This window comes from Lates calcarifer, unplaced genomic scaffold, assembly GCF_001640805.2.
Source record: "Lates calcarifer isolate ASB-BC8 unplaced genomic scaffold, TLL_Latcal_v3 _unitig_2328_quiver_1912, whole genome shotgun sequence".
Lineage (NCBI taxonomy): Eukaryota > Metazoa > Chordata > Actinopteri > Centropomidae > Lates > Lates calcarifer.
The window spans coordinates 1-20019 of NW_026116141.1; the positions used below are offsets into that span (position 1 = coordinate 1).

General features: G+C 42.7%; 3 protein-coding genes and 1 long non-coding RNA gene across 8 annotated transcripts; all 4 read left to right on the plus strand.

Moving 5' to 3' along the window:
• Window positions 1-6: 6 nt before the first annotated feature.
• Window positions 7-1473, plus strand: LOC108892669 (uncharacterized). Its single transcript, XR_001962502.2, has 2 exons — window positions 7-635; window positions 914-1473. It is a non-coding gene; the product is annotated as an uncharacterized LOC108892669 (long non-coding RNA).
• Window positions 1474-1981: 508 nt separating this feature from the next.
• On the plus strand, window positions 1982-7343 carry LOC108892670 (small glutamine-rich tetratricopeptide repeat-containing protein alpha). Of its 3 annotated transcripts, none has more exons than XM_018690361.2 (12): window positions 1982-2101; window positions 3254-3400; window positions 3848-3951; window positions 4077-4167; window positions 4250-4349; window positions 5064-5168; window positions 5243-5378; window positions 5465-5527; window positions 5932-5969; window positions 6061-6213; window positions 6338-6457; window positions 6730-7343. In XM_018690361.2, the coding sequence occupies exons 2-11, from the start codon at window positions 3301-3303 to the stop codon at window positions 6444-6446; spliced, it is 999 nt and encodes a 332-aa protein (XP_018545877.1). In that variant the 5' UTR covers window positions 1982-2101; window positions 3254-3300; the 3' UTR covers window positions 6447-6457; window positions 6730-7343. The 3 variants fall into 3 exon arrangements, with proteins under 3 accessions (XP_018545877.1, XP_050923965.1, XP_018545878.1); XM_051068008.1 differs by lacking the exon at window positions 1982-2101 and adding an exon at window positions 2529-2664; XM_018690362.2 differs by lacking the exon at window positions 1982-2101 and adding an exon at window positions 2675-2699.
• Window positions 7344-8231: 888 nt separating this feature from the next.
• On the plus strand, window positions 8232-12072 carry LOC108892671 (zinc transporter ZIP3). 3 transcript variants are annotated; one of them, XM_018690364.2, is made up of 3 exons: window positions 8232-8313; window positions 9289-9588; window positions 9877-12072. In XM_018690364.2, the coding sequence occupies exons 2-3, from the start codon at window positions 9382-9384 to the stop codon at window positions 10621-10623; spliced, it is 954 nt and encodes a 317-aa protein (XP_018545880.1). In that variant the 5' UTR covers window positions 8232-8313; window positions 9289-9381; the 3' UTR covers window positions 10624-12072. The 3 variants fall into 3 exon arrangements, with proteins under 3 accessions (XP_018545880.1, XP_018545883.1, XP_018545881.1); XM_018690367.2 differs by having other exon boundaries at window positions 8248-8313; window positions 9381-9588; XM_018690365.2 differs by having other exon boundaries at window positions 8253-8313; window positions 9273-9588.
• Window positions 12073-15054: 2982 nt separating this feature from the next.
• LOC108892668 (excitatory amino acid transporter 5-like) lies at window positions 15055-20015 on the plus strand (the record flags this gene model as incomplete). Its single annotated transcript, XM_018690360.2, has 3 exons — window positions 15055-15801; window positions 19539-19618; window positions 19937-20015. Coding segments are annotated over exons 1-3 (411 nt in total), but the record flags the coding sequence as incomplete, so codon positions are not given.
• Between the last annotated feature and the right edge of the window lie 4 nt (window positions 20016-20019).

Genomic DNA, 20019 nt, shown 5'->3' on the forward strand with positions numbered 1-20019 from the left:
AGGAGTAGAATGGGAGGCATCCCCCCTCCCCCTCTTCTTAACCCAACCGGTCGAGGCAGATGGCCCCTCCCACCCTGAGTCCGGTTTTGCTCGAGGTTTCTGCCTCTTAAAGGAAGTTTTTCCTCTCCACAGTCTCCTAGTGCTGCTCATGGTGGATCTGTTGGGTCTCTCTCTGTAAATACCTATTTTAAAGAGTCTAGACCTGCTCTATATGAAAAGCGCCTTGAGATGACTGTTGTTGTGATATGGCGCTATATAAATAAAATTGAATTGAATTTAATTGAATTGAACTGTTGGTTTGATGTGTTTCACTGCATTAACTGACAATCTTATATTGTAAGGTGTTATTATTATTATTATTATTATTATTATTATTATTATTGTAGAGAAAAGATCATTGATTAGGACAGATCTGACTGGATTATAAATGATTTTATCTCCATCTTTTATTCTTTATTCAGCATGTATGACTGCAGTTTGTCAGAGATCAGCTGTTCTTCTCTGGTCTCAGCTCTGAAGTCCAACCCCTCCCATCTGAGAGATCTGAACCTGAGAGACAACTACCTGCAGGAACCAGACGTGAAGGAGCTGTATGATCTTGTGCAGAGTCCATACTATAGACTGGATGATCTGGGGTCAGTATTTGGAGTCAGTCCATGCTGCTTCCATCAGTATTGTCCTAAACACAGTTAGTATCAGAGCAAAGATCCAGTGTTTCCTGTAAAGCTGGGACCTTCTCAGTGGCTGCTTTCCTCAGTGAAGCTGTGAGAGGAGAATGGTGACAGGCTTCAGGATTGGACAGAAAGACAGAGAGACAGAGAACAGTCAGCCAATCAGATCAGCCAGAAGCTGATGAAGAGTCTCTGTAAACACTGATTGACCTCCTCTCTGCTCTGTCTCTCTCTCTCTGCAGCTGGAAGTGAGGATGAGCTGTGTCCTGATGATCCAGATGTTGAAGCAGCAGCAGCAGCAGCTTGTGTGTAGAGAGGCTCTGACTGGACCATGTTCTGTTATTCTGTTAAAGATTCGTTACAAGGAGACTTCATTCGTTTTTATCATCTACTCACTTTTATCATCTGATCATTTTCTTGATGACATGTACATTGTTTTTAAGAAACGTCTTCATTCATCATTTAATCCTTTTCTTTCAGTTTGAATCATTTGATGCTTATTTCAGGTGCTTCACTGAACATTTAATCATCTTCCTTTTGTTACTTATGATAGAATATAGTTTTGTTTTGCCTCATCTTTTATTATAGACCAGTGTTAATGATAGAGTCAGTAGATTTGTAGTGCAGAATGTTCATCTTTTATTTTTATGTGGAGGTTGGGAGCCAGTGTTTAACATTTGAGCCATAGAAATAGTCAATGATGGACACACAGTACTGTTAGCTTTGGATCAGATTTGGTTTATTAATTCTAGCCTGCTTTATTCGTGTGTCAACATATATTTGTCAATAAAAAATCATAAAAGACAAAGCCCTGGTGTTGAGGATTTAATTTTAATTTGATTTTCTCTGAGAAGGAATTAATCAACCCACCAAGGGTTTTCTGAAAGAAGGATTCCCTCCGTCCCTGAGAGGTCAGCTCCAGTTCATCCACACTACAACAACACCACTGACAACCTAAGCACTCACACCACATGCTCTGGGTAGAGAATCCTCAGTGTAACTGTTTTGTTTACAATGACTGATCTGCTCTGTTGGTTTGTAAAATATCATAAAGAACAACAGAGGAAGAGCCACAGAGTCCTTTAGTGAAGGAACTCCCAGTGTCTCCTCCGCTGAAGGAGATACACTGAGGTAGGAAGCTTGTAGTGTTTCAAATGCAAGCAAATGTTTCCTCAAATGAGTTCTTTTTGTAAATTGATGTGTATTTCAAATTGAAATGTTTCAGTAAATTGTGAAATAAAGTTTGGGGAAAAAAAGATATACTGAGATACTTCCAGGTCACAGTTTGAAACCTTCTCAAATTAGAGGGACAGCGGCGCCTTTGCGTGACATCATAATTCTGCGACAAGCCGACGGCTACGAACCCTCGAAGCAGCGGAGCTAACGTCAACTCTTCGTTACCGGGACAGTCCACACCGAAAAGGCAGCTGGTAAGACAAACACGCTACCGTGTTATCGTGTTAGATCAGGCCGCCTGATGGTGTCTGGTGAACGGCAGATTCATAGCAGTCAGCGGAATGTGATAAGCTAGCTAGCTAACCGTTAGCATCGTGCCGCTGTGGCTTGGAGAACACGTCACGCCAATCTCCTTTCAAAACTCTAGGAATAGAACTCGGTTTTGGTTCTGTGTAGAACCCTGTGTGTGTTTGTACAAAGTTCAGGACGTGTAATAAACTGTCAAGAACCACTCTTTAATTCGGCATAAGTTCCATAATCAAATTAACGTAGATATTTATACAATTACAGCTTTTAGCAACGGGTTCCCCCTCGGTTGAACAGTCACTTCCATAGTGATGGAAGGTGGTGACAGGCTAAAATAAGAAACCAGTGGTCTGAGTCACATTCTGTTGAGATGGGTTCCCACCCGATGAGTCAACTATCTTCTCTACAGGAGACCAGCGTGTCGCCTTTTCTGATAAATCTCTTGTAACTTTCACTTCCTGCTGCTGATTACGAGCCGGCGTTAAACTGACAGAATTTTGACTGGAGTTTGGTAAAATTTGACTTCCCAAGTTACGGCAGACAGACGTAAGAGAAGCGTGCCCTGTGTGTTTGCTATTTTGTCGGCGTGCTAGCAGGCTAAGCTAAGACGAACCTGCTGTTTACAGTGAATGAGTTAAGGTTCAAAGTGACATTTTCACTGTGAGCAGCGGTGCTTTACACAAACTGATTACAGTTAAATATCCGCTTCTTTTCAGCTGTGAGCGGCAGCTCGCTTCACTAGGATTCATGTACAAAGATAGCTAGTGTTAGCTGTTAGCTGTTAGCCTCTCTGAGCCTCAGCTGCCGGAATATTCTCCAGGCTAATGCTAACGGGAGCTACATAACCAGATAGCTTAGTTAAATGTGCCTTTATTTTCACCCACTGGCCTTTACACTGTACATAAATACATAATGGTCACATGTGTTCATTATGGTTTTATTGTCACAGTGTGCGCGCTCATTAAATTCATTTAAAACACAAACTTACTGGGAGAATAAACTGATTCAGACTCTGACATGAGGAATAATGTATGTGACATTTATCATGGCGTCAACATAAATAACGTCCAGTCCTTTGTTGTTGTTGTTGTTGTTTGCAGGGTCTCCCTCCCTCAGTGAACACAGAGAGGTCTGAGCCTCCGTCACCATGACAGACAACAAGCGTCTCGCCTTCTCCATCATCCAGTTCCTCCACGATCAGCTCCAGTCAGGGAATCTGTCCTCAGGGGCCCAGGAGAGTCTGGAGGGTGAGTCCTCATCCAACACAGACCCAGACCTGCTGCTCTGCTGGTTCTCTGGGTTCTGTCACGGGTTCTGTTCTGCTCCTGCTCCTGGAGCTGAGCTTGGGCTCTGATTATCTCTTATCACCTCGTCAGTCGACCCAGGGTTTCCTGAGCGCGCTCATTGAAGAGGCTGATGGTTGATTCACAGTTGGAGTGAAAATGTGATGATATGTGATGTGATCTGTAGAGGAGAGAGTTCATGTCTGAAATGTTGATTTAACACAGCGTGAACGTGACGCAGTCGTTCTGTCACTTGTTAACGATGTGAATCTGAAACCTGAGTGTTGGGGCGTAAAGCTCCTGCAGTGAGATCAGCAGGGAGGATTGTGGGTAAACATCAGCCTCAGAATGACTCTTTATTAACTGAGGAATCAGTTACAGGTTGTAATCCATTACCTTCCTCACCTGCAGTTGCTGTTCAGTGTTTGGAGACGGCGTTTGAAGTGTCGACCGACGACCAGAGCCTCGCCGTCCCCATGACGTTACCGGAGATCTTTGCCTCGGCCACAGCGAAGGTAGAGAAACGTCCTCCTGTTTACTGACGCAGTGATGGCGTCATGTTGCTGCTCGTTGTCCCGGCTGTGACTCTGACTCACTGTGTGTGTGTGTGTGTGTGTGTGTGTGTGTGTGTCTGCGGCAGCATCCAGCTCAGTCGCAGGTCAACAACAACTCCACCCCGAACTCCATCAGTGAGGAGCAGAGAGCCGAGGCGGAGCGGCTGAAGACTGACGGTGAGACGAGGACGATCACCGATCACAGGCTCCAGCAGCTGATCTCTGCTCAGCTTTACTCTCCTGTGTTTTGTGGCTGCAGGTAACGACCAGATGAAGGTGGAGAACTTTGGAGCTGCTGTCGAGTTTTACTCAAAGGCCATCGCCCTCAACCCTCAGAACGCCGTCTACTACTGCAACAGGTCAGAGAGGTGACGGCTGTCTGTCTGACATGTCCATCAGTCCTCAGCAGGATGAATCTTCAGTTCATCATTATTACTCTGAAGGTGTCTCTGACATCTGTGGCCTCATGAAGGCAGCGAGTCAGAGACACAAACACAGTGATCAGTCAGATCAGACAGTAATAACATTGTTAATAAGACAAATCAAAGCAAGAAGACAGAGAAGAAAAACTAGTTCCATCTGTTTTCTCTCAGTATCGGCTCCATCGAGAAAAAAATCTAAACCTTCCACCAAATGCTAAACCAAAGCTAATAGAGCTCAGCTACTCTGAAATAAAACTGATATTAAAACTCTACAGCACATGATGAAATATTCAAACTGAACTTTAAACAGCTGGACGTCTGCTACTGTCCCTACTACACACACACAAACACACATGTTCAGACCGTGAAACATCAAATCCAAACCATCCAGATCCAGATCCAGATCCAGTCTCAGTCAGACTGTAAAACATCCTGCTGGATTTAACCCTCCCACACAGATGACCTGCTGATATCAGGTGGAACTGAGGTGTTGAACTGTGTTTTCATTTCATCTCTGTCAGATAAAGTCTTAAAGTCTTTTCTGTTTTCTGTCTGAACTGGATCTGTACAGTTTTTCTCTGTGACGCTGCAGAAACAAAGTGAAGTGGTAGAAAGGCCTCTGTCTGTTAAGCTTGTGTTTGTGCTGTGCAGGGCTGCAGCCTACAGTAAACTGGGGAACTACGCCGGAGCGGTGCAGGACTGTGAACAGGCCATCAGCATCGACCCCAACTACAGCAAAGCCTACGGCAGGATGGGGTAAGAGCACGGCAGCAGGAGGGGGCAGGGGTAGGCTCAGGCTGGACCCTGACGGTTTCCTCTTCCTGTTTCAGTTTGGCTCTGGCCAGCCTCAACAAACACACAGAAGCAGCCAGTTACTATAAGAAAGCTCTGGAGCTCGACCCCGACAACGACACGTACAAAACCAACCTGAAGATCGCAGAGGAGAAGATGGAGACCTCCAGTCCGGTACGAAGACACCGAGTTAACCTGAGCAGAGACTCTGTGACGGGCCGCTGTTCATGTCTGTGTCTCTCTCTCTCTCTCTCTCTCAGACGGCGGGGATGGGCGGGGTGGACCTGGCCGGTCTGCTCAGTAACCCCGGCTTCATGAACATGGTGAGACCTCAGACTCTGTTTGTTTGACCACAATCAAACCAAAGTGAGGGAACAGATTCCTACAGAGACTGAGCTCTTTATCTCTACCAGACTCCATAGAGAAAAACAGGGATTTAACCAGGAGCTGCTGGAATACCACTGCCTCCATCTGTTAGTGTGTCTGTGTTACTGTGAGACTTTCAGTGGAGGAAGAAGTAATCAGATACTTTACTGCAGTAAAAGTACCACACAGTAACACAGACACACTAACAGATGGAGGCAGTGGTATTCCAGCAGCTCCTGGTTAAATCCCTGTTTTTGTCAATGGAGTCTGGTAGAGATATGTAGAGATGTTTCTGGTTAAACTAAAAGGATCCATAATGTTTTGTTCTCTGGTTGTTGATCTGAATACTTTGTCTCTGCAGGCGTCATCTCTGATGAACAACCCTCAGGTCCAGCAGCTGTGAGTCGCGTTCACTTCCTCGTTCACTTGTCGTTTCTTCTTCCTCTCGTGTTTGTTGAAGCTGACGTCCTGTCTGCTCGTTCTCTTCCAGGATGTCGGGGATGATGTCTGGGGCGTACGGTGGGATGGGAGGTGGAGTAGGAGGAGGTGTGGCCCCTGGAGCCGGAGCCGGAGCCGGAGCCGGAGCTGGAGCTGCAGCTCCTGGAGCAGCCGGAGCCGGAGATTTATCAGGACTGATCCAGGCGTACGTACAGACGGGTGTGAAGTGAAACGCTGATCATAAGAGGCGTTTCCTCAGCAGGCAGGCGGAGCAGGGTGGGTGGTTGGATGGTGGGTGTTCACAGGTGTTTGTGCTGTTTGTGTTGCAGAGGTCAACAGTTTGCTCAGCAGATGCAGCAGCAGAACCCAGAACTCATCGAACAGCTGAGGAGTCAAATCCGCAACCGAACGCCCAGCAGCAACGAGGAGCAGCCGTGACATCAGAGACCGTGAGTACTCTGATTACTGTCTAACTCAACTACTCACTTCAACCAGGTCCTGACTGTCTCCACTTCCTGTAACCATCATTTCAAATGAAAAGCCCTCTGCAGACTCATGTAATCTGTAGCTGCCTCCTGTCCTCCTGACACTGTAACTCACCATAACATGACTCAGTCAGTCTCCTATGATCCAGAGCAGAAGCAGAGATGAACCTGTAGATCTGTTCGTCTTTCCTCAGTGACGTGACGTTTCTTTTCTCTTTACTTCCTCTGTGTTTCAGGTTCGGCAGGTTTACGTGTGGAGGAGACGTAACGACCGTCTGTTCCTTTTTTTCTTTCTGATTTGGATCATTATAACTCGAAGGACTAAAAGGAAGTTTTTGTTTTTTCCATCACTGAGTAATTCCTGCATGAGAGAGAGAGCGAGGCGTCCCGTTTGGTTCAGGAGCCACTTCACCAAAAAAACAAAAAAACCACCACCACCCACTTCCTGCGGCTCTGTGTGGTTTTTAGGAAGAACATTTTGACGTAACACTTTGATATCCAACACTGATTAATTCTAATAAATCGAGCTCTGACAGCAACATGGGCCCAGGTGTTAAACAGCTGTAGAGAGGCAGGTCAGCAGAGATTAAACCTGACGCTTGAAATGTCTTTTTTTTCCTCTAAAAACTACACAGTGTAACTTTGAATGCAATTTTTGGTCCAGTACCTTGTTTATGGTGAGTGTGTGAGAGTGTGAGTGAATGAGTGAGTGAGTGAGTGAATATCAGGGCTGATTTAGTGTAAATGAACTAATCCTGTGTGGCAGGTGAAACTCCTCGGTCACATGGAGCTGAGAGGAGCAGCTGTTTCAACACAGTTTGGAAATTAAAAAGAGCATCTCAACATTTTACCTCCTCCTGTCTGACGAGTTTTCACTCCTGAGGTTTGTTTCCCTGCACGACGTGTTCACGCATACGGAGGGAAATTCACACGTTAGCCCCACGTTAAAAACACAGACCTTATTTCAGACATTTCACCAGAAACACACTGACTTTGGGACGAGGGAACAGGAAGTGCTAACATGCTAACTGACTTCCTGGTTTTAGCATCAGTCCTGGGGGTAAATAAAGTGGTAAAGTATTTATCAGCTGAATGTATTTAGAAATATCACAACTAAAAGCAAAAGTAGGCATCAGGATGTGTAAACATACAGAAGGGAATTTAAATAAACTGAAATAATAACTCTAAAAAATATTTTATAAACCTGTTGCTTTTTAAAAAACATTTTATAGTTAAAGGACAAAGAAATTAGACAATGAATTAAACTGAACCTGAAAACTTCTGTCAATGAATAAAGAATTCTTTAAAACAGTGACTAACAGTCTTTAAATCAGACCAAAATTACACTTTGAAGGTAGAAATACACATGTTTCATCAGCACAAACAAACAAAACAAATATTCACGTCTGGAGAATTTACTGGGAAGATTTTATGTCATTTTTAAAAATAAACCTCTCTTATTTTGAATATAACACTACTACTACTAATTTTTAATTTTACTTTGGAAACCACTTCAGTAATTTTTTGCTACAGAGACAACAGAATGACATAATAATAAAACAAATAAATAAAGAAAATAAAAACGTTTAAATCTCCATAAATACATTTTATAGTTTAATTTTCATTTAAAGGAAATGTGTTTCACCTTATTTTTAATTTAATGTATAAATATATTTTTTGTAAACATCCGAAGTTCACTTCCTTACAACATCACTGCCTACGTCATTAGAAAACTCACCACTCAGAGCCCAGGGAGTGCGTGACGTAGCCGAGGAAGCGTCTTCATCCACCTGCTGGAGGAGAGGACGAGGAGCGGACAGGTAAACACGTTCAATCCGACTCATGTTTGTGTTTGATGTTGTTGTGTTGAGGTGAGGTCGTTGTTTAGTCTGAGTAACACAGGTGTAAACAGCTGTTTCCCTTTATTTCCGGAGTGTTCAGGTGTTAGCGATGGGTTTAGCTGCAGGGAAGCTAACGACTGTTAGCAGTTAAGTTAGCCGCTGTTAGCTAAGAGCAGGAGCGGAAGTGGAGATGATTTTATTTTTAACGTAATCTATTAGAATGTGTTTATTAAAGCTGAAGAGGTGAGAGTCGGTCTGTTAAATAAGTTTATAATAACGAGTGAAGAAACGTGGCCTGAAGAGAGTCAGAGAGTTAATGTTTTAGTTCGTTTTCAATGTTTTATTTTGAAGTTCCTGACAGGAACCGGAAGTAAGGTTGTGTAATTTGACGTCGTCGCTTCCTGCTTGAATTTAACGGTAAAAACGGATAAAAACAAACAAACAAACAAACAAACAAACGATTTGTAAGTTTGACTCAGCGAGGATGAAGGTTTAAAGTGTTTAATGTTCAGACTGAAGAGAAACTTTCAGATAGATTCACTGTTCTGTTCTTTAATGTGACATATGTGATGAATCTACTGAGTACTGCACTTAGCTTCAGTGTCGAGGTACTTGTACTTTACTTGAGTATTTTCTTTTCATGCCACTAATCCACTACATCCTGGAGTAAAAGTATTTTTCTCTGTATTTTATGCAGTGATATCATCCAGATCAGGAAATAAATGATTCAGGAATAAAAGTCAAACCGTGTTCAATGAGGGTTTAATGCAAAGCTTTAATGTGTTTCTATAGTTATAATGTTACAGACACATTTTGCAGGAATTAAACTGATCCTGATTCTGAGTCTGATCCTCAGGTGAAGAGTCCAGGTGGACTGGTTCACTCTGCTTTATTGTGGTCTGATCTGCACTTCCTTGTTCCTTCGTGTCTCCACTCAGTCTGTGTCTCCTGCAGTAGAAGCAGCAGTAGAGTCCAGTAGAAGCAGCAGAGGTGGAGGATGATGACGTCGTCTTGGCTTTAGCGTCCTCTGGGTTTTTCTGCTTCAGGATGCAGATCCTGGTGGCGAAGCTGCTCGGCCTGCTGGGACTGTTCGGCCTCGTGCTGGCCGGCGTGCTGGTCCCTGTGCGCCTCCTGCTGGTCGACTACGACAAGGCGCACAGGTACAGGAGGGCGCTGTCGCTCTGTAACTCGTTTGGAGGAGGCGTGTTCCTCGCGACCTGCTTCAACGCTCTGCTGCCCGCCGTCAGAGACAAGGTAACTGAGGGAAACACTGCAGTTTAATGTCTCGCCGTACGAACACGTAGACGCCGTGTTCGGCTGAGACACGAGCTGCCGTGAGATTCTGGCTCTTTAACAGTAGAAAACTACAAATACATCAGATACCAGCTCTTTCTGACTGGTTCTTGTTGTGTCCATCCCTCCTTTAAAGCTGTCAGGACATGTAGGGACAGGTGTTTCTGTTATTTTGTCCACCTCCTCTGTATCAGGAGTCTCTGAACAGAACTCTCAGCTGGTCCACCTGACTGTGTTTCCTGTCCTCAGGTGGGCGATGTGTTCAGGCAGCTGCAGATCAGCAGTGATTATCCTCTGGCTGAGACGATGATGATGCTCGGTTTCTTCCTCACCGTGTTTGTGGAGCAGGCCGTCCTCACCTTCAGGAAGGAGAAACCGTCCTTCATCGACCTGGAGACCTTTAACGCCGGCGGCTCGGAGGCCGGCAGCGACTCAGAGTACGACACACCCTTCATCTCCTCGGCGCGGGGCTCGCCAGGCGGCGGCGGTCACCGCTCCCACGGGCACCAGCACGGACACTTCAGCCCGGCCGAGCTGGCGGGGGCGGGGCCTCTGCGGCTGGCCAGCCTGGTCCTGGCTCTGTCGGCTCACTCGGTGTTCGAGGGCCTGGCGCTCGGCCTGCAGGAGGACGGAGCCAAGCTTGGCGGCCTCTTCCTGGGCGTGGCCGTGCACGAGACGCTGGCCGCCGTCGCCCTCGGGGTCAGTGTGGCCAAGGCGTCGCTGGGCATGAGGGATGCCGCCAAGCTGGGCGTGGCGGTGGGCCTGATGATCCCGCTGGGCGTGGTGGTGGGGATGGGCATCGAGTCGGCTCAGACGCTGGCAGGCGGCGTGGTGTCGGTGGTGCTGCAGGGACTCGCCGCCGGCACCTTCCTGTTCGTCACCTTCTTCGAGATCCTGTCCCGGGAGCTGGACGACAAACAGGACCGGCTCCTCAAAGTGCTCTTCCTCATCCTCGGCTACGCAGCGCTCGCCGCGCTCGTCTTCATCAAGTGGTGACAGACAGGAAGTCAGTGACTCACACAGCGATACCAAAGGAACACGCTTAAAGGAGCAGTTCAGTGTTTTTGGAAATTCAGGCTGAAACTCAGAAGTTCAGACTGATCCTGAACACATCTGAACATCTGACTCCATAAAACATGGAACTGTTCCTTTAACTCCTCTGTAATAAGAGTCCAGCTGTGAGAGGCAGAAACATCTGGAGCAGCTGGATGAGAAGAAACTGAGCTGTGTCTCTGACGTGGTCCAAACTGAAAAATAACAAAGTTATTGACAAAGTTTTTAAAATGAAACTTAATGAAAACAGTTGAAAGTTTCCTGTAAACAGAGAAATAGAAACCAGTTCACTGCAGCTTCTTCCTCAAAACTTTTTTTTTCTTCTTCGTTGATTTTTTTTTTTTTCAGTGCATTCCTACTTCTCTGAAACACTGGCGGAGCTGAGTGTCACAAACAGACACCTGCTCTTATAAAGATCGCTCCACAGTGCCTTTAACCTCTCACCTGGCTGCAGTGATGCACAGGTGTACTCTGTGACATCACTGCCAGGTGTGGTTACAGGTGCGGCCGACCTTAGTGACACTGATGTGAAGGTGACAGTTCATTACATGTTTAGAGGTTGGTTTGTCTTATATACGCTGAGTGTTCACTTTATTAGGTACACCTGTGGAATCCAGGTGTTCAGCCGTGAAGTCGACTTGTATGAAGCTTTTAATATTTGGTGGTTTCATTGACACCTTTGTGAAGGTGTTGTATTTATATCCATGGTTTAACATTGAGGCCACTGTAAGTGTTGAGAGAGCAACATTTAACCCTGAAGAGACGAAACGACAGCAGATGATGTGGATATGTTTTAGCCTCTGATTGTTTCCTGTCTCTGCGTTTGTTTTCTACCTCTTACGTGTTGTTTTGAATCATTCATGTGCACTTTTATCGCCGTCACGCAGCTCTTTCTGGTTGGTTTATTGACTTTCCAACAAGAAGAGTCTAAACAGTGAAGTGGTGATCGGCCCCGGGGCCAACCTGTCCCTGCTCAGAGGTGTTTGTAGAATTAGAAACACATGCAATAGAACTCCAGCTTTAACTTTGACCTCAGAACTTTACAAAACTCTGTGAAGGCAGAACAACAGCTGTATTGTACGGGTGTACCTAATAAAGTGGCCACTCAGTGTATATTAAAGCTTATGACTGCGTTTCTCTTTAACAACACTCCTCTTTTGTTTTGTATAAACCTGCTGTGTCAGATGAAGCTGTAAACTCTGATGAACACAGATTCACTGGAGCCTTTTTAAAGAGTCAGGATACTGTAAATCCATGTACATCTGGCTTTATTTAATGAGATTTTCATCGTTGTATGTGCTCATATTGTGATCTTGAACAGTTTTGTATTTATTATTCTGTTGTATTTCTAATTTGTGTCAGTTGAAATTAAACAGATTATTATCATAGTCATTATAAACTCAACTTGGTTTATTTCTGTGACGTAAACAGCTACAGTTCAACATGACGGTTCATGTGGACTGAATGTAAGGTCAGTATTCCCTCTGCTGTAGCTCTGTTCTGATCTAAACCCTGTTGTGTTTTCACTCATGTCTCTTCATCAGCAGGTGTCAATGATTTTATTTTAACCTGAGCGACGACGAGTCGACGATGAAGTGGATTCTCATGAACTCAACACATCACAGGACGTATGAGAGCAGCCACAAGCTAACAAACCTGGTAAGGATAAAAACAAAGTGGAGGGTTCAGTGGAGGTTTGTTTGGACAGGAGGAGTTTAGGGTTTGACCTCGGCTTGGAGGGAGGACGGAGCAGTTCCTGTCGCTCAACTTGATGTTGAACAAGGAGACAAATTTACTGAGAAGGACGCATTAATAAAGGGTTTTAAAAAAGCCTGACCTTTGACCTTTGACCACCAAATTCTCAACAGTTCACCCTTGAATCCAAATGAATGTTTTCTCCAGATTTGAGGGAATTCCCTCAAGTCGTCACTGAAATACGTTAACGTGAATGTGATGGACGACCTGAAAAAACATGCAGGCTGAGAGGTTTACAGTGCCGACCGTAAACCTCAGAAATCCCTTTACTGCCAACATGGAACTGGTTCTGTTCCAGTTCCTGCACTTAAATTTGAACCATTCAGAGCATTTGGACCAAAAAGAAGAAGAGAAGCTAAAAAGTTGGTTCTCAGTTGGAACCGGGTCTATGTAGGATCACAGTCATCCAGGTCATGGTAGTCTTAAGTGCTAGAGTCGAAGGCGACTGGACAGTTCCTCAGGGACCAGAACTACAGTCAGCTGAACTCACTTACTCTTTAGAAGTAAAGTAACAAAATGTCTGAAACAAACTAAAAGAAAATAATAATCTCCAACTTAAACCTCCTGGACCTGAACCTGGACCTGGTTCTCTGGATAAAACCAATGTTTGTGAACCAGACGTAATCTGGTGGTAAAGAGGTGGAAGGTCTTGGTTCACGTCCAGTTGTTTCATGTTGTTTTCCGTCCTCCATCTCTCTATTATTCACCTGATAATTGAGGCATAAAATGGCCAAATAATCCTCAAAAATTTCACCAATTAATGAGCTATGACTGGAAATAACTACAAAAATCCAGAGTGAGGAAGTGAGAGGAAGTGATCAGATCCAATGCTGAGGAGCTTTAAGCTGGAGATGATTATTTCCTTTTAGTCTGTTGGACATTTTATTAATTTACTTCCCCCTGACTCTTCGTCTTCCTGAGCCTTTGAGTCTGATATTGTCTGTGTGACTTTGCGTCAGTTTGTGTTGGACTCTGTTTGACCTCCGGGTTAATTGTTGCGTCACGGCCGCTTCCTGTCCCTCAGAAATACCAGACCTGGTCTTGGTGTGGTTCCAGGAATCTAATGGCAGTGATTGGATTAGGACTGATGCACCTGAGTTTGTTTGTTTATTTGGCACAGTTTAGAGCGTGCGTCCATAAACCCTAACTAACGTCAGGACCTGGACCTGAGCTGGGTCCTGGATTAATCTCAGAGTTCAGGTTGACTGTAATGTGATGAAGAAGAGCTGAGAGGGAAGTCGACTGGTCCAAGATTTAACTTTGTGAAAAAAAAACTCAACATAAACTGTTTCCAGTCAGAACAGATCTGTTCATGTCTTTTTTTTAGCAGTCTGGACTGGTGTGGTCTTGTTTGATTTTCTTGTGCTGTGAAAGATGGTGATTTCTTTCTTTCAGAGTTTGACGACTTCCACCTTCATCTTTGTCTGTTCCTCATACTCTTCTTTTCAAAGATGTTTGCCGAACAGAACTTAAATCAGATCGTTCTGACACTGGTCTCTAACAAGACAGAAATGTCTGTTTTTTAGCAGAGAAAATCCAGAGAGTTGATCAGTGGTATTCACTGCGGGCTTCCGTCGCTGTTGAATCTTGTAGCAGCATCTAGTGGACATCTGAGGAACTGCAGCTGTAGTCTTTATGGAGTGGTTCAAGTCTTACAGACACAGATCGGGGTAAAAAAAGGTCTTCACCTGTAACCTCAGTGTTTCTATCATTTGTGCTCAAATTTTGTTTAGACTTTCTTTATTTTCCCAAGGCTCAGTGTTGTTATACAACACAGGATGAAACACAGCTGTAGTTTCCTCAGACAGAAGTATTAGTAGTTAGTAAGTAGTAGTTATTCTTTAACAATATTTGATGATTGTCTTTTGAAACTGAAAGGCTTTGATTTATAGAGTTTTACCGTGAAATTGTATAAAATCATCTAAACAGTAAAATAGAACAATGAAAAGTAAAGATGGCAAAACAAAAAATCTATAAAAAACAAAAATGTTTTATTTACAAGGAAAATCTACAGTTACATGTGAACATGTGAACACAAACTACAGAACACACTCATTTAAGTTTAAAGACGTTTTGGTCCTTTCAGATGTAAAGCTGTGATTTAAAAAAAACTTGAGTTTGTACATTTTTTAGACATTCTCACATTTCTTCTATAATCATAAATCTTTTGTAAATATTTATAAACTTTGACTTCTAATGCACAAATAATTTCCAGGTTTCCAAAAGATGAGAAACCACCACACCGTTTCACAAACTAGGGTGTGTAGGTCTTTAAAAGTTTTTAAAAGCTTTTATATAAGAAAAAAGTCTTTAAAGATATTCAAAAGTCTTACAATGAATTTTCAAAAGTCTTAAATGTGTTTTTTAGCCTGCAGTGATTTCACTTTTAAAAGTGTTTTCATGTGTGATTTCTTTTGGCTAAAAATCTGCATCTCTAGTGTTATTTAAAATTCATAGTGGATCGTCAGTAGTTTAGTTATCGTTTGGTTACTCCTTACATCCAGTTTTTCTTCTGTTGATTATCCAGGTCCAGAGTAAGTTTCATGATTAATTAATGATACTATTAAGAAATGTTGCCAGACTATAGTGATAAAACTCTGATATAAATGTCAGTAAATGAATGTAAATAGTATTCTAGGTCTTAGATGTCCTGACCTGTTGAACATGCAGAGACCCTGACAAACTTAAAATCAGATTTTGACCTTAATTTTAAAGCAGATAAATCCTTTATTTCTGCATGTTGAAGCCGTTCACTGAGAGTCCAGCAGCTGTAAACCTGCAGGATCCTCTGACCTCTCCGTCGACCCTTTGACCCCGGCGGTTCAGCCAAAAGAAGTGAAACGGAAACAACAGCAGGACTGGGTCCAGCAGCAGAACCAGATACCACAACAAAGGCGTGTGAGGTTTTATTCCACCTCTCTAAGCCTCTTAGTCCTTAGTCCTCCTGCCTGCCTGCCTGCAGCCGTCCTGCTGCTGCTGCCGCCGCCTCCGATCGGACCGTGATGATTTAATCCCTCACTGGAAAAAGTTAGCTCGTCTTGGCTTGCACAGGTTTGTCACCCTGCCAGCCACACACACCAAGCAGACAAAAGTGCGCCAGAATACTTGGAGGGCATGGAGGAGCTTCTGTTACCGAGCGGCGAGGAGGAGGCGCGCTCCGATCACAGCTCATATGCTCCGGGACACGCAGGGAGGACGATGGGGGACCGAGTCAAGACCTTCTTCGAGGTGACGGTGAAGGAGGACCTGAAGAGGACCGTGAGGAATTTCCTGAAGAAGAACGGGCTGCTGACTCTGTCTGTTATTGCTGTGCTGACCGGATGCACACTGGGCTTCATGCTGAGAGGAACTCAGCTGTCCACGCAGGTAGGTACCACTCACCTGACGCCCACCTGCCACACCTTACCTGCTCTAGACCAGGATTCACCTGCAGGCTTCTTAACCTTTCAGCTCCCATGTTAACACTTCCTATCAAACATCCATGTTCGTACTTTCTTTTAAATTTCCTGTAAAGACTCACCTGCTGTCAGGACATTTCAGCTCCAGCACGCTGATACTTTCCTGCAAATTCTTCTTAATACCTTCCTCCCACCAGGACTCACCTGTCAGGATTAACATTTCTACTGCTGTGCTCATACTCTCTGTAAACCTCCCCATCAAATCATCCACCAAGATGTAAAATATCAGCTCTCACATGGATTCTTATCTCTCTTTAAATTCCCCATTGATACTTTATTTTTGAAATTAATACTTTCCTTAATCCCCCATCAGGACTTAAACTCTCAGCTCCCATGTTGATCCTACGTAACCTTAAATTTCCCTTCCATCCTTTCTTTTTTACTTCCTGTTGACATTTAATTCTTCGTTTACACTTACTATACTTACATTTCCTGTTAATACTTTCTTTCCTTCAGGACTCACCTTTCAGGATTAAAGAGTTCTGCTGCTGTGCTGATACTTTCCTTAAAATGTACTTTTCATTTGATTTTCCATTTATTCTTTCCTTTGATATTTTCCCATTGATACTTTCCTTTAAATTTCCCATGAAGCTCTTGTGTTGAACTTATTTCCAAGGGGGTTTTGGACATATTTTAGAAATAAGGTTTTAAACCATCTGTCTTCTCACAACATTCAACACCTTGACGACCTAATGTGCTGTTTAGTTTGTATTTCACTCAGAAAGTGGAGGCTAGCACAATAGGCTAACAGTAGTTAGCTACAAAGCAGTTAGCCTAGCTTGCTAATGTTATATTAGCACTTATTCCTGCTTTTGATGTTGGTTTTGTTACTATCTTTCCTTTCACTGACCAGTTAACTCACTGGAATTCATTTAATTTGTTCCATCATCACTTACCAATACTTAAACAGTGTGTTTGTCCTCTCTAACATGAGCTGCAATCATTAGCATGTCCTGCTAACGAGCATTACTCCCATGGACAAGAGCTAGCATAGCATTGGCTAAGTACAGTGGTTTGCTGGACTTCAGGGTAAATTAAATAGATTCAAAAACAAACAAAGGAAAACACAACTAGCATGTCCATGTGATAAATGGGTCTCAAAGCTATTAGAGTTTAGGCTATTGTTAGCAGCTCATTAGTAGTTATGTTAGCTAGTCCTCATTCTGAAAGACTTCTGATAATGTAAAAGGTGAAACACTGTTTTAATACAAACTAGCAAGTTCAGTAATTATACTGGCTTAAAATAAAAAAAACAACAAAATTACCTGAGACAGTGTTTTTGAACAGTTCATGGAGGTAATGTTCGCTTAATTAGTCAGCTCAGTAAAAAATAAAATAAAAAAGAGAGAAGCTGCTTTTATTTAAAAAAAATACTGTAAAGTTTGATGGTAAATCTGCCTCTGCCACTGTAAACAGTTAATGTGAAAACAGTAGCTTGTCTTAGTGAAAATACTGCATTTCATTTGTTTTTTTCCTTTTGGTCATTGAAGTTTTTATCATAAATCTACAACAAACACTAAGGATATCTGCTGATTTCTTAGCAAAAATTAAACTTAATTTCAGCTCCACTTTAAAGTTATTTTTATTTTAATAGAGCCAGGGACACTTTAATTCTATGTAGCACATGCTGTTCCAACAGTATCAGGGAGCATTAACTACCACAGAGAGACTACAGCCAGTCCAAATCCACAGTCACTAATCCCTCCATTCAATAAGTGGCTGTCTTCTCAGAGAGGGATGAGTTTGAGGAGCTATAACTAAATTAAATGATTAAAACAAGACCAGTGATAAAGATGCCGAAGTCCGGTCCAGTGTCTTTCTGCAGGGAATTTGCAGGCTTTTAAGGACAAAAACATTTTAAACATGAACGTGTTTAAATTTGACTACCTTTACATCAACAAAACATAAATCAATTAATATTTCCAAATCAGAATTTTATCTCCTGTATTGTGTTGAAGACCTTTCATACCTTCATTTTGGGAAAATAAATGACAGAATATAATCGAGGAACAAACTCAATCAGTAATCAGTCATTTTACCAGGTTTAAATGTAAAACGTTTCCTGGTTCTACCTGCTCAAATGTCTCTGAATGGGTTTTGGACATTTAGTCATACATAACAAATCATGTGACGACATTAACATGGAGTGAATGAAGAGAAAAAATATTTTCTAATTGAAATGAATATCAAGAACATCATTTACAGTTTATCAGTATTAAAAATAATCAATTGAGTTGCAGCCCTGCAAATATTAAACATTAGCTCATATATTTTAGAGGAAAAAATATTCCCAGTAGATTATGTTTTTTTCTTTTTTTTAATTTAGCAATAATCTTCATCCCATCTGAAAAATTCTTAGAAAATTCAGTCCAAACTTAATCCTGTTAAACATATAATTTGCAGAGCATTTTGATCATTAGTTTAAAATAGTGTTGTTTCTCTGTGAAGAGTCTTTCCAGGAAGAATTGATCCCTCTCAGACGGACTAATTCAACAGCAGCTGAATATAGAGCGGACAGAAACATGGAGGTCATGGACCACTTAGACAACTCTTGGTTTATGATCACATGTGAAATTAGTCCTTCAGATTTGCAGCAGTTTTCTGGCATCAAAATGTCTCCCAGTTACAGTTGAAATAGATGAAAACTGCAGACCTGCTGTCACATGCTCAGCTCTTAGTGTGGGAGAATAGAAATAGAAGAAGAATAAATAACAGCTAGGAGGTTTCTTTAGCTTTTAGGAATCTTTACAGGAAACAGTTAGTATCATGTTGCCATGATTCAGTTAGTTACACAGTAGGCTACAGACTTTGTTTCTTAACATCCTGGAAAAGTAAATATGCCAAACCAGCTCTTAGTTCTTTTTTGCTAAGTAATATTAGATGTACTGACAACTCTCTATGAATTACGTAAATACTGAAGAAAAACTTGATTGAACTTGAGTTGTTCTGAAGCATGCTAATTCCTGTCCTTGTCCTCATCTGTTGTAAGTTACCTTACGATTATGAGATGAGGTTTCCTGCAGATCTATGTTTAGTTTACAGTAGCTTTACAGTTCAGAGACAACCAGCCTGTTAAGAGACGTACCTGAGGTGTTTTTCTGGTCCTTGATGCTAAACTTTAACTTTTTAAACTTTAATAAATGCCCCTGTACACTTTGTTATTTGGGTCCATGTGTTTCCAGATTGTTCCGCACAATTTCACATCTGAGTACACATAGTTTCACAACCGTCACAACACAAATTTGCAGATTAATGTATCTACAACATTTCCCATATAGAGTGACGCAGGGATGTCGTATTTCTGCAGTCCAACCCTGAAGGTAGCATCAGCCTGGTTCCTCCACAAAAAGACAATGGGATTTTTTCATTGTGTTTTGGATTATTCCAGAAAATAAACTGTGAGCAACTAAAGTTTCTGATCCTTCAGGTTTAGTTCATCAGATAATAATAATAATCCTACAGATGTTTTTCATTCTTATTGACAACTGACATTTTCCTCCTCAGGTTGGTCTGTTGAATGTCTCTGAATACTACAGTACCCATGAGCCTCAGCAGCTGTTACAGTGGACAATGACATAAGATAGCTGAGAACATTCACGTGAATCCTGAGCTGATAAATATTTTCTCACTCATTTATATCCACAGGCCAAGATCTACTTCTCTTTTCCCGGAGAGCTGCTGATGAGGATGTTGAAGATGCTTATTCTTCCTCTCATCACATCCAGGTAGGACTACCCTCCTGAGGACCCCCAGTAAACATGGTGGTTTCATTATTCCCACAGATGCCTAGAAACCTACCAGCAGTCTAGATTGATTCGTCAAGTCAAAACCATCCAAAAAAAAGTGTTTTCACGCTACCAACAAACCAAGTCATGGTTCAGTTTGATCTGGACCAAGATTGCCGTTTTGGTGTCTATGTGTCTATGTTTGGTTATTGTTTATCCTTTTAGCCGAACATCAGTTCTGTCATGGTGGAACTTCTGTTGACTACTGTTCCTGATTAGATTTAAATTACACCTCTTTCTGTTTTCTGTCCTGTGCAGTTTGATGTCGGGTCTGTCGTCGATGGAGTCCAAGGCGTGTTGTCGGATGGGGGTGCTCACCGTCACCTACTACCTGTGGACCA

What these genes read in the sequence shown, in the direction of transcription:
- LOC108892670 (XM_018690361.2), top strand. Translation starts at nt 3,301, where the DNA reads ATGACAGACAACAAGCGTCTCGCCTTCTCCATCATCCAGTTCCTCCAC. An exon ending in GCCGTCTACTACTGCAACAG is followed by an intron (nt 4,350 to 5,063) that starts GTCAGAGAGGTG and finishes TGTGCTGTGCAG; the next exon opens with GGCTGCAGCCTACAGTAAAC. An exon ending in TTATCAGGACTGATCCAGGC is followed by an intron (nt 6,214 to 6,337) that starts GTACGTACAGAC and finishes TTTGTGTTGCAG; the next exon opens with AGGTCAACAGTTTGCTCAGC.
- LOC108892671 (XM_018690364.2), top strand. Translation starts at nt 9,382, where the DNA reads ATGCAGATCCTGGTGGCGAAGCTGCTCGGCCTGCTGGGACTGTTCGGC. An exon ending in TGCCCGCCGTCAGAGACAAG is followed by an intron (nt 9,589 to 9,876) that starts GTAACTGAGGGA and finishes TCCTGTCCTCAG; the next exon opens with GTGGGCGATGTGTTCAGGCA.